The 13117-nt window shown below is 43.5% G+C and overlaps 1 protein-coding gene across 21 annotated transcripts in view; it reads right to left on the bottom strand.

The window, feature by feature from the left end:
• DOCK9 (dedicator of cytokinesis 9) overlaps positions 1 to 13117 on the bottom strand; it is a 291472-nt gene that overhangs the window by 136105 nt on the left and 142250 nt on the right. For all 21 annotated transcript variants that reach the window (XM_086708890.1, XM_086708961.1, XM_086708930.1 and 18 more), the window contains exon 3: positions 711 to 800. In XM_086708890.1, the coding sequence (XP_086565016.1) occupies positions 711 to 800 (90 nt within the window). The remainder of the gene's footprint in view (positions 1 to 710; positions 801 to 13117) is intronic.

Here is a 13117-nt window from a genome sequence, read left to right as displayed (position 1 = left end):
TATGTTCAAATAAGAGTGATAATAATCATATACTGATCAGGAATATTCACGCTCTGCTCATTATCACCTGGCATCTCATAAAGACTGAACTAGTCTTGAAAATAAGTTTTAAGTAGAAACATGTAAATGAATACATAAATGTGTGTGCTGAGTCTCCATTAAAAACAATGTCAACAATAAAACCTCAACCAAAGATTTCAAGCGAGTTCCTAAGTTACCCGTATTCCATGCCTGTAAGTTCTATAGCATTCAAGCTTTAAATTTTTTTTTTTTTTAACGTTTATTCATTTTTTTGGGACAGAGAGAGACAGAGCATGAACGGGGGAGGGGCAGAGAGAGAGGGAGACACAGAATCGGAAACAGGCTCCAGGCTCCAGGCTCTGAGCCATCAGCCCAGAGCCCGATGCGGGGCTCGAACTCACGGACCGCGAGATCGTGACCTGGCTGAAGTCGGACGCTTAACCGACTGCGCCACCCAGGCGCCCCTAGCATTCATGCTTTAAACAGGCGTCAGAAATGACCCCTATTAACATTTCTGTCCACATTTCAGACTCTGAAAACCCCATACTGTTCTCCTATTTTCCATTATAAAAATGTAATTACCTCTCTGATACTTCCTTGAAAATATCATTGAAATTTACAGAAGGGGGGGTGTAGGCAAAAAGTGACTCTAAGATAACGTGTACATTAACGTAGAAAAGGCACATTACCTCCGTAACAAATAAGCTCTGTGCTTCCTCTTGCGCATCTGCGGGGACCGTGGAGCACATGTAGCGACCCTGTCGTCTCAGAGTGGCCGTCTGTGAAGGAAAGCATGGGGAGAGGGTTTGGTTACTGGAAGATGGAAAGGCACCAGCCTCGGGGTGCAGCCGGGCCTCGCATGGAGACAGTCCCTTCTTCAGTCTCCACCAGTCCTGCAGAGACAGCTCTTCTCCTTCCTCCTTGGGTCACACACCACGGATCCCTTTTGGTGCCAGAAAGTTCAAAGACGGGCATGGGGCAATGGCTCCCACTTCTTTCTGAGTCAGAGCCCCAGTGAGCCCTCCAGGGAGTCCTTCCGCTCCCACCAGGCAGGGTAGGCCCCCTTTCAGAAACCCTAAACCTCGCCAGCCCCAAGTGCTTGAGCTAGTCCCACTACATTGCCTTTTACTTGTCTTAATTGCCTTTTTCTAGTGTAAAATAGACATACCATAAAATTTACCATTTTAACTTTTTTCCAGATTTTATTTCATTTTTTTTAAAGTTTATTTCTTTACTTTGAAAGACAGCGAGAGCAAGAGCTGGGGAGGGGAAGAGAGAGGGGGAGAGAGAATCCCAAGCAGGCTCCACACTGCCAGTGCAGAGCCCAATGCAGGACTGGAACTCATGAGCTGTGAGCTCATGACCTAAGCCAAAATCTAGAGTCAGACACTTAATGAACTGAACCAACCAGGCGCCCCAATTTTATTTTTTTTAAGCAAACTCTACACCCAATATGGGCTCGAACTCATGACCTTGAGATCAAGAGTCACATGCTCTACCTACTGAGCCAGCCAGGCACCCCCATTTAACCACTTTCAAAAAGTGTACATTTCAGTGGCATTAAGTACATTCACATTGCTGTGCAACCATCATCACATCCATGTTTTCTTTTTTCCAGTTCTATTGAGAAATAATGGACATACATCACTGTATAAGTTTAAGGCATATACAGCATGATGGTTTGATTTACATCTATTGTGAAATGAGGACCACGATAGGTTCAGCTAATGTCTATTCTCTCACTCAAATACAATAAAAAGAAAGGGGAAAGGGAAAAGGGAAAAAAAAACCTTTTCTCCTTGTGATAGGATTTGCTCGCTTAAGAACTGTCCTAGATACCACACAGCCGTGTTCACTGCAGTCTCCAGGTTGGACCTCACATCCCTAGTCCTTATTTATCTTATGACTGGAAGTTGGACGTTTTGATCTCCTGCATCCAATTCTTCCGCCCCATACCCTCCATCTTTGGTAACCACAAGGCTGATCTCTTTTTCTATGCCTTTTTGTCTTGTTCTGTTTTATTCCACATATACGTGAGATCACACAGTATTTGTCTTTGTGTTTGATTCATTTCACTTAGCACGATGCCTGCAAGGTCCATCATGTTTTTGCAAATGGTAGGATATCCTCATTTTTTATGGCTTAATATTATTCCACTGTAGATACATATCACAACTTCTTTACCCATTCATCTAACAATGGATGCTTAAGTTGTTTCCCTGTCTTGGCTACTGTAAACAACGCTCCTATAAACACTGGGGTACAGATATCTTTTCAAGTTAGTGTTTTTATTTCCTTTGGATACAGTCCCATAAATGGGATTACTGGATCATACTGTAATTCTACTTTTAATTTTTTTTAAGTATTTCTTTTTAGGTTTTTTATTTTGAGAGAGACAACCTGAGTGGGGGAGGGGCAGAGAGAGAGAGACAGAATTCCAAACAGACTGCCAGCTGCCAGCTGCAGACCCCAACGCTGGGCCAGAACCCCCAACCTGATATCATGAACTGAGCCAAAACCAAGAGTCAGACGCTTAACCAGCTGAGCCACCCAGAAGCCCCTCTATTTTTAATCTTTTGAGCGTCCTCCATACTGTTTTCCACAGTGGCTGCACTAAACCACAATCCTACCAACAGTGCACAAGGGTTTCATTGTCTCCACATCCGTGCCAGCATCTGTTCTCTCTTATCTTTTTGATGACAGCCATTCTAGCAGGCATGAGGTGACATCTCATTGTGATTTTGATTTGCATTTCCCTAACAACTAGTGATGGTGAACTCTTTTCATGTACTTGTTGGCTTTTTGTATAACTTCTTCAGAAAATTGTCTTTTCAGGTCCTTTGCCGTTTTTAATCTGGGTTATTTTTGTTGTTGTTGTTGTTGTTGTTGTTGTTGAGTTCTAGGAGTTCTTCATATATTTTGGATATTAACCCCCAGATATGTGGTTTGCAAATATTTTTTTCCCATTCCATAGGTTATCTCTTCACATTATTGATGATTTATTTTGCTGTGCAGAAGCTTTTGAGTTTGGTGTGGTCACACTTGTTTTTTTGTGTTTTTTTAAATTGTGTTTCTTGTGTTTTAGGTATTAATGCCCCCCAAAACAATTATCAAGACCCACGTTAAGGAGCTTTATTCCTATGTTCTCTTCTAGGAGTTTCATGATTTCAGGTGTTACATATAAGTCTTTAATCCATTTTGAGTTCATTTTCACGAGTAGTGTAAGACATGGGTCCAGTTTCATTCTTTTACATGGGAATAGCCAATTATCCCAGCAACATTTATTGCCTTTTCTCCATTTAGTATTATTGGCTCCCTTGTCAAATATTAGTTGACCGTATAAGCTTGGGTTTATTTGGGGCTCTAGATTCTGTTCCACTGTTCTACTTGTCTGTTTTTATGCCTATACCATACTATTTTGATGACTACAGCTTTATAGCAGAGCTTGAAATCAGGATGTGTGATGCTTCCTGCTGTGTTCTTCTATCTAAAGATTTCTTCGGCTCTTTGAGGTCTTTTGTGGTTCCAAATGAGTTTTAGGACTATTTTTTCTACTTCACATTCATCTCTTACTTGCCTTTTATGTCCATGCTTGGTCACTGCCACACCCCCAGTGCCTCACAGCATGGTAACCAGGCAAGTAGAAGGTGCTCAATCACTATTCGTTGAATGGATCTATGAATTGTGAATGCTACCTCCCCTCAAGAGGCTCAAATGCTTACTTTAAATAATAAAATGCCTCATGACTTTAGGCAGGAGCAAATCCACTCTAATTAACATCATTTGGAAGGGACTATTTTGCCAATATGAGGAAACCGGACCTCAGGCTTCAGAAAGAAATGTTCTAGATGTTTTCTCCCATGGACTGTAATCCTTGGATACTATTAACAGATCATAGTTACAAAAACAGCATACATGGAAAATATTTTGCAAAGAGAGTCTACCCTGTGGTAGCTCTTCATGGCTACTTACTAAACTGGGATCCCCTAGCATCTGTCCCAGATGTTTTTCTTTCTTTGGCTGGAGGAAGCTTGGATCAAATGTGTGATCTCCCTCCCCTCCGGCACAGGTTGAAAACTTCAGTGCATATATTTTGTATGTAATTTAATTTTATTTCCTGCCCCTGTTTTCTCAATGTTGTGTCTCCTTCATCTATTTAACTCTTTTTTGGATGGTGTCAATCTTTGAAAGTAATCTCAAACCCTGTTTTTAGAATAAGCCTCCTTATTCTAAAGGAAAGGAAAGAAGGAACTCCATTCTCCACTGAAGTCCTTCATGGGTGAATTCTTAATTCATTCAGTCTCCAAAAGGGCTCTGAAGGCCCTTGGTCTTGGTTTTTTTGCAACTATCACAAATGGTGAATCTTATTACTCTCACCTGTTCCCAAGAAATGCCATAGAGACGTGTGATGATAAGCACCGAAGAGGCATAATCTATTCAAAACGTTTCCAAGTAACACAGTGATTATTAAGAGATTGTCAGAACTGTTAAAAATCAGGAATAAGAAAAGGGAAATTGTTTAAGAAACTGTGTATGCTTCAAAGAAGGATACATTCTATATCCCTACTTGATGTATTTTGATCTATCATGATTTTTGAAACTAATTGTTACACTTTTAAAATGTTCAGGAAATGCTCAGTTCAAAAAAGTCACTTCCAGCCCATTTCCCATCACACCACTAGTCAAAAGACAAAATGTATTATGTTTTTCCAGTGGGATTACCAACTCAAGAAACTTTTTGTTTAAGGTTTTATTTTTAAGTAATCTCCACCCCAAAGTGGGGCTTGAATTCACAATCCCAAGATCAAGAGTTGCACACTCTAATGAATGAGCCAGTCAGGTGCCCCTCAAGAAACTTTAATTATGTGACACTTTTCCAAATACTCCTCTAAGGTGAGAGAAATAGATATGGATCAGAGACAATGCCATTATGTTCTCACTTTAAAAAGAAAGCAACTTTGATCCTTAAAGAGAGACCTGGCCTTTAGCAGATAAGAGAGCACTAGGCATAAATAAACCAATCATCTGTGTACTTACCACCACCCACCAGTACCAGAATGCTAGGTTTGAGTCCATTACTGATCAAGTCCTAGCTCTGATTTTGACAAAGCTTAGTTTTCCTACAAGAGCCCTTTTTCCTCTGGAGACTTCATCCAAATAAACAGCAATTTTTTAAAAAACCATTCACTTACATGAGACACACTTCTGTAGTACACATCTAGCTTCATGTTATTTTTATGTCTAATTCTTGTTGTATACAAAATTGGATGTTTTAGATAACCTCTTTTCTATATAGCTGGCTGCTATCCTTCCCTATATATGACTGCTGTCCCTCACACCAAAAGGTGCAGACAATTTTCCTCTCCTTAAACCCGGGCTGGCTTTGACCAATCAGATGAGGCAGAAATGGCACTGTGGCAGTTCCAAACTTAGCCTTTAGGAGAACTAGCAGCTCTGTTCCTCCTTCTTAAAAGACGCGGACATAAAAAGCCACAAAAAAAGGTCTACTACTTCAGACCACTATGCTATGAACAAGTCCAAACTAGCTATATGGAGAGACCACATATAGAAAGATGCCCCACCAGCCCACAGCTGGTTCCAGCCATCCTGGTTGAGGTACCACAGTGTAAGTAAGGAAGCCTCCTTGGACATTCCAGGCTCTGCCGACAGCAAGTCAAGCAGAACTACACCGCTGAGCCTGGATCAGATTTCAGAATCGTGGGAAATGAAAAATTATTGTCCTGAATTAACTAGGCTTTGGAGTGGTTTGTTACTCAGCAATAGCTAACTGTAACAAGATGCTAAGAGATTAGGAACACGTCTTAATTAACGTACTGAAGAATACTGCTCTTTTCATGAAAATGTTTTCAAATACTAATCACAATATAGAGGTAGGACAGAAGCACTGAAGGGATACATGAAACCGCAACTTGGTTTCTTCATTTACCTTTCTTGGGACATGTGTCAATGTCCTAAGAGTAGACAAGCAAAATAGAAAAAAAAAATGTCTGTTACACTTTGAGAGTAGTTATCAATGGTTTCTCGTCCTCCAAAACATTGTACTGACCATTTTACAGTTCAGCATAAATATCACTTCATCCATCCATCCATCCATCCATCCATCCATCCATCCACCCACCCATTCAACCATCTGCTGTGTCACTACTTTCTACCACCAGACACTGAACTAGCAGTCAAGACACCAACTTTAATGAAATATAGTTGCTGTTCCTATAAAGCTTACAGTCTGAAGACAGAGGAAGATGAGGAAATAAATTATCAGAGAGCCACAAGTACTACAGAGGAATATGAGAGAAAGGGGCACAGAAGCACAGGCTGGCATGAAAGGAAAGAACGGGGGAATCTAAATCCAATGGGGAGGGGAAAAGAACATTGGGAAGATGTGCACCAAGGCAAAAACACTCAAGCTAAATTGTGCAGGATGAGTACAAGTACAAAAGGGGGGGAAGCTTGGGAGACACGCTTACCCTTGTAAAGTTAAAAGAGCAAAATCAAGACATAATAAATGAGATTATCTCTTTGCACACACAGAAGAGACCTGTTAAATCCTAGAACTATAAATATACCTTACCCCAAAGGAAAAACTGCCCAGAACACTAATTAAAGAACACCTAAGAATTAAAAACCCTACCAACCTATAGCTTAATCAATAGTTTTAACTCATCTGGGGAAAGAATGGGCCAACAGAAAGAACAGGGCTTGTATGACCAGAGCAATTTTGTCAGTGTCTTTATCACCATTTAAAAGGAAAGGCTGGAATCCCATCAGCCCGGGGGGGGGGGGGGGGGGGGGGGGGGGGGGGGGGGCCTGAGGCACCACTGACTCCTGGACTTGGCACCAATGAGGAGCCACCACTTGATGTCCTCTGTTCACAAGGTCTTCCCACTCACTGAATCCAGCTTCATGAATCCACTTGTTTATAAAGGGATTCCCATTTTGACTTTCCTAATTACAGAGAACTGACACGGCCAATGAATGTATTCTGATCTGCTTATTAATTCTAGTTCTCAATGCTCATTATTAAATGCTATTTGGTTTGTCCTCTTGTGAGGCTGTCTGTTACAAGTCAGTTCTCTGAGCTCAAACAACTCTGGTCACATTGACCAAACTCAGTCTCTGGACTTGCAAAGCTAAGAGCTGACCCCAGACCTTGGTGACTTATCAACCACAGCCCATGAGGCCCTGTCTGGTAGCTCGTCAATCTCTGACTCCATAATCCAAAACTCTCCTGCAGGCACATGTCCTACTTCCTCCTATCAGATTGTGGATTCCTCTAAGGGCAGGAGCAGATCTTCCTATCTGTATCTCTGGGCTAGGTAATCAATCTTTCAAGAATGAATGAATAAAATAGTCAATGGAGATAGAAATAGGACTCTACTGAAAATCATCGATTACTTGTATATAACTTTTTTTCTGTTATTACAAAAACTTCTCCAGTCCATTATAAAAACTGACAAGGGAAGACTACAGCATAAGTGAATGCTCTAATTTCTCCAAAGACTTTTTTATTAAAAGTCATATTTGGGTAATAGTCTACTGTATGCCAAATCGATTCACATTAAATTTCTGCAGTTTTATTTATCTGGCTTATAACAGAGTCCCAATCAATACCTGGAGATTTATACTCAGTGAACACTAAAGCCCTCCTCAAAAGTGGACTTAATTTTCTTTTCCACAGTTGTGGTATTCTTTTCTCCTTTTTTTATCAGTTAAAATCATATTCCTGCTAAAAGATGGGTCTGTATCCACTTTATATAAATCAACATCAAGGTGGACATTCAAAGATTATCAGTCCCATTCTTATGTTTGGAAATAAATTATTTCCACGCCACTGAGAGAGCTCAGCAGTAGCTTTCTCCTCAGTAGATCTCTACATTTGCAAGGGGGGAGGGGAGAAGCATTTCACTATGAAGCGTGATAAGATCTGCAAATTAAATCTAAACACAGCTAGCATCTCCGGCAACCATTTTGAATAGAAATCTCATGGCACAAAGCACAATTTAAAACAAAAGCCCTCTTCTAGCTACTAAAATAGTCTAAATTATTTTCAGTCAGTTACTGTGACTTAGGTTAAATGCTGATAGTCTTGGACACATGGAGACCCTTTATTACCTTGGCCAAGTAGGGACAGGAGTCTTATGAGGAATTCCAAAGAATGTCAGGAGTAACTAAAAAGAACAATTTAGAACTGCTAAAGGAAGAGAAAGTGGTGAAGTCCTCACCCAAAAGGCTTAGAAGGTGGCACAAGGACACCTGAGAGCCCAGGTCAGTCTTTAGGGGACTTTTTCCTTTAATGGAATGAGTTGAAGGAGTTCAGGGTTGCCCCCAGACCTGAACAGAAACAGCAGAACTTATAACTATCTCTCAGCTTAATTTAATGGAAGGACAAATGTTAAATAGATCCTCTTTTACTTTAAAAACTTTTTTCTCTCTTGGTTGAAATGACTCCCTGCAAAGACTGGGGTCACTTCAGCGGCTCTGAGCCATATCTGGATGCGTGGCCCAGGGAGGCAGGGCTGTGCACCACCTAAAGGGACATACGGGCAAACCATACAGTGGGTCTGCTCATCTGGGCCAGCCCTGGGGCATCCTGGCATTTCCCGACCCTCTTCTTCATCACTCACAGCTGTTCCCTGATGGCCTGCTGTAACCTTGGTTCTGCATCTTCACCTTGGCAGCTCTCTCTACGAATGGAATTCTTGACCCCAACCTGGCCAGGGTTCTCTCCATCAGGGACAGCCACCCCACCACCCCGACCCCACTGAGGCTGGGGCACCGAGAAGCTCTTGTTTCAACCCACAAGAAATGTGAGGTGAATAATGTAATTAAACTTCCTACAGAAGAATCTGAGAAGTGATATTGGAAAGGGTTTTGAAGTGAGAGCCAGGAAACCTGAGTGCTCATCTGAGCTCAGCCGCTAATTAGCTGTGTGATCTTGGGGGGAAAGTTTTAACTTTCCACATCTGTAAAATAGAGAGTTTTCTAAGGATCTCCAGGCTTCCTTTGTAATTTAAAAATCCCACAGTTCTGTGAACATGGAATTCTAAGTCTATATCTCTCAAATGGCTTATTATCTGTGCTTGGAGAGAAACTAAAAGACATCCAAGAAAATAAGATGAATACTATGTCTGCTTTGATTGATTACCCCATTTATTTTTATGAAAGGAATTGCTGGATGAGAAGGAGGGCAGAGTCACTTTGTAGACTTAAATAAATATAGGGCGAGTCTTAACGGAGACATGCTTTCGTGTCCTTATTTCTTTACTCTTCTGACCCTCCCAACCCATATGGCACGGGACTTTATATTAATCACTTTAGAATGGGCATTAAAACTGTAACAAAACAACTCTCTTAATTCCTGGTGGGAAGCAAGCATAGCTGCGGCTGCTCAAAATACCCTATTTTATAAGATTTTAATGAAGAGGCTGAAACAAAAGGCCCACCCTTCCCCTGGGCCCTGTGAACAATGAGCCGGAGGATAGATCCCAGAGAAGTGGGTGGGCTGCAACCTGAGCTCACTGCGTGAGTCCACCGACACTGTCTCCCCATCTCTCCTGTTCAAAGGAGCACAGGGCTGGGAGTGTCCTCCCTTGGACAGAAAAAACAAACATCACAGGCAGCCCAGAAGGCAGTGCCGGCCTTCAATCAGGAAGAGATGGCTCCTCAAGTGCTCTGAGCAGAACGACTCCGAAGACTTACAAGAGGTGAAAAAGGTTCTCTTCAAGAGGAAGTAAGGGGTCAGTTAGGCACATGGCTGCAAGAAGTTGAGAGTGAGGGAAATTTCCTAGGTGCCTGGGGTCTTACCTCTAAGATGGGCCCTGAGGCCTGCGGACAGCCTGAGGTCAGAGAGGGGGGCCCAAGACGCACTCCAACAGACATGACCTGCTGGCCAGAGAAGCCCACCAGGTCTCAGGGGCTGGTCAGCTCCCATCTGCCCTTACACAAAAAGGTGGACTCACTCTGCTTAGCAGGTATAACCTACCTGGTTTGTAATTCTATGCAAAGCATCCTATGCTTGTATTCATTTTTGTGTTTGTTTTAATTCACCTGGTAGAACCATACCTTGAAACCTTTGAGGGCTTGATGCATTTGCAGAGAAATAATACTTTGATCTTCCAGGAGAAGGGCGACCTTGGGGTGTGGTGGGAGGGGGCCAGCACTCGGTGAGGGGAGGGAAGTGGATGCTGCCAGAAATCAAAGCCCAGGCAGCCTAGGGAAGACAGCTCTTCAGGCTGGCGTCCCTCAGCCTGGCCCATCTCCTTTACTAAACAAGTAAGCCCTGGGTTGAATTTATATTGTGCTTGACTGGGCCAAATGGACAGCATCCACTTCAATGTTCTAAAGTTATCTTGGCTTTTCAACTATTCCCTGTCAGACAGGCAGCTCTCAACACCTCCTTCCTTTCGTCTCTAGCCCTGAGCCAAACTGCAGGGTACCTCACGCGTCTGTGAAGTTAGGTTCCTTTATATCATATGCTGGAAACCGGCCTTGGTTGCATCTGTCTGTGCATGAAACATCACTACTAGACAACTCTGGGGACGTTTCGGTGACTTATCGAGCACAGCGTAATGGCACCTTTCCACATGTCTGGCAGACGCATTTGTTTCAGAGCAGATGACTTACTTTGAGAGGATTCAGTCCCAAGCCAGGCTGGAAACTAGAACTCACACAGGGCGTTCCCCACATCTCACTGCAGAGATCACGTCTTGGCGGCTGACCCACAGTGTTCTAGTAACATCAGACAATCCCGTTTTCAGTTTCCTGAGAACTCTCAATGCCTAACTCGCTAATAATTAAGAAAATGGACAAAGCATGGGACAGGACAAGGGTCTGGAGAAGGAACCCCATTTAGGTTTCTGGAGGGATTTAACAAAAGACCACTCCATAGGAACCCATTAAAACCCTACGAGGGCTGAGACACGCTGAGGGACGCCTCTCCCTCTCAGCTCCTCTTCGCCGCCCCTGCAAGCTCCCCGGGCTCCCACCCGCACTGCCTGTCTCCACTCACGCAACAGTACCACCCCATGTGCTGTCAGTGACTTTCCTTGCTGGACACCCCCAAACAGTGCACTGATCTGGGGTGCTCTCACGTGCGCCTCAGTGTAGCACCCATACCACTATGCCCAGCTCCCCTCCGTAGTCCCTCATACCACCTGCCAGTCGTCTCTCCAAAACTCTCATCTGATAGCAGCAGGCCTCCACTTAAAACCTTTCCATGACTCCTCGCTGCCACCAGAATCGAGTCCAAGCTCCTTAGCAGAACCTAAGACCACGGCCGAGCCGCTGTGATGTCTTTTCTGGGCTCACCTGCCCTTCTTCAGCCCTGTAGCACATGGGGACTTCTGACTCCCTCAGGCACCAGACCATCCGCCTGGCTGTGGAGCTGTTCCCACCACCCACATCTCCCACCAGGCTGGAGATGCCCAGACTAAGCTACTCATCTTTGCTTCTCCAACACCCAGCAGAACATCTGGCACATCGTAAATGTTTGCTGAGTGAATGGGCAGCAGAGATTTTAAAATGGGGATTGTTTTATTCAATTGTAAGATCGCTCAGGGTTCCAAATGAGACAATGTCTCAGAACTGGTGAGACATCAGGTAGCTTCTGTCACCACATAATGTCCCGTTCCCTAAAATGTCACATACATTTGTAAGTGTCCGTAGACCTTTGAGAGCCGTAAAAATTTCATTCTGCTACCTTCTCAAACCCCCAAAATTATACATTACATAACTGCCCAAATGCAGTAAACTATAACTAAACAAGTGAAATGTTCATCCTTCATGACCAGACTCATCCGTTAAGTTCAGTTTTTAGAGATTTTGTTTGGCTTATGTTTGGTTTGGTATTTGAAGCTTGTTTTCCATTGCTCTTAAGTACCAACGCATAAGAGAGAATGAAGAAGGGGAGAGGGGTAATCCAGAAAACAAGGGGGGGGGGCTTGGGTCATTTGGGGGACACGTGGCAGGTCCAGCTTCACCATGAGTAAGGAGCTCCACCTGCCCCACATCACATGACTTTGAAGACATGGCCATCCTCAAAACTGAACGATGTTACATAAACAGGAAGGAGGCAGCTTCCTAGGCCCTCACCTCCCTCCCTGCCAACTGAGGGACGTCAGCCAGGTGTACAAAGAGCTTTCCCGAATGGTGGTGTCTCTTTGGATTCTTGTATATCTATGAGAACCCAAATTTTGGGGAAAATGTTATCCCTGAACAACAGATTAAGAAAAGTGAGTATTAAGAAGGCTTATCACGGGGGCACCTGGGTGGCTCAGTCAGCTAAGTGCCCGACTCTTGGTTTTGGCTAAGGTCACGATCTCATGGCTTGTGGGTTCAAGCCCCATGTCGAGTTCTGCGCTGACATCACAGAGCCTGCTCATAATTCTCTCTCTCCCTCCCCACATGCTCTCTGTCAAAATAAATAAACTAAAAAAAATTTTAAAGAAAAAAGAAGGCATATCACTTACTCCAACACCCAGATTAGTAAGAGAGACCTGGGGCTAAAACCTTGGGTCACATGACTAAATCTTGGGTCTTGCCTGGAGAGCACCTACCATCCCTCTGATTGACTTGTGTTCCATTTGGTAACATTACCTTGAGGAAGGTACAAGCCAGCCCAGTTTCTTGTTTCCGAGCTCTCTGTGTATGGCTCTGTAGGTCCTCCTCTAGAATGCAATTTTAATTGCTAGCTAAACAGACCATATGTTTGTATGAACACCTGGCATAGTGAATATGCCCTTAATTACATATTCCAAGATACTGGTGAGCTTTCCTCCCTCACGATCTCCTCACTGCTCAGGTGTAAAGTTTCACTTATGCGTCAAGGAGGGTTCCTCTCAAGTCCCTCCATGCGTTTGCCAGTGCGGTGCTCCGGTCATGTCAGAGCATCAGGCCTCCACACTTGCGCTCCTCCTGAAATGCCACCCAAAGTCTTATTTTAAACAAGTGGAGCGGACATGACGCTTTGCGATTAAATGCTACCCAGATGAGGAAGTCCTGACTCCACGACGTCTGGCATCAGGGCACTGCGCTGAGCTTCCTTACTCTGTCCTCTCTGGATCTCACACACATGCTC

This window comes from Puma concolor, chromosome A1, assembly GCF_028749965.1.
Source record: "Puma concolor isolate L17-30 chromosome A1, mPumCon1.1.hap2, whole genome shotgun sequence".
Classification (NCBI taxonomy): Eukaryota; Metazoa; Chordata; class Mammalia; order Carnivora; family Felidae; genus Puma; species Puma concolor.
Note: the sequence above shows the minus strand (reverse complement) of the source record. Positions and strands in the feature narration are given on the sequence as shown.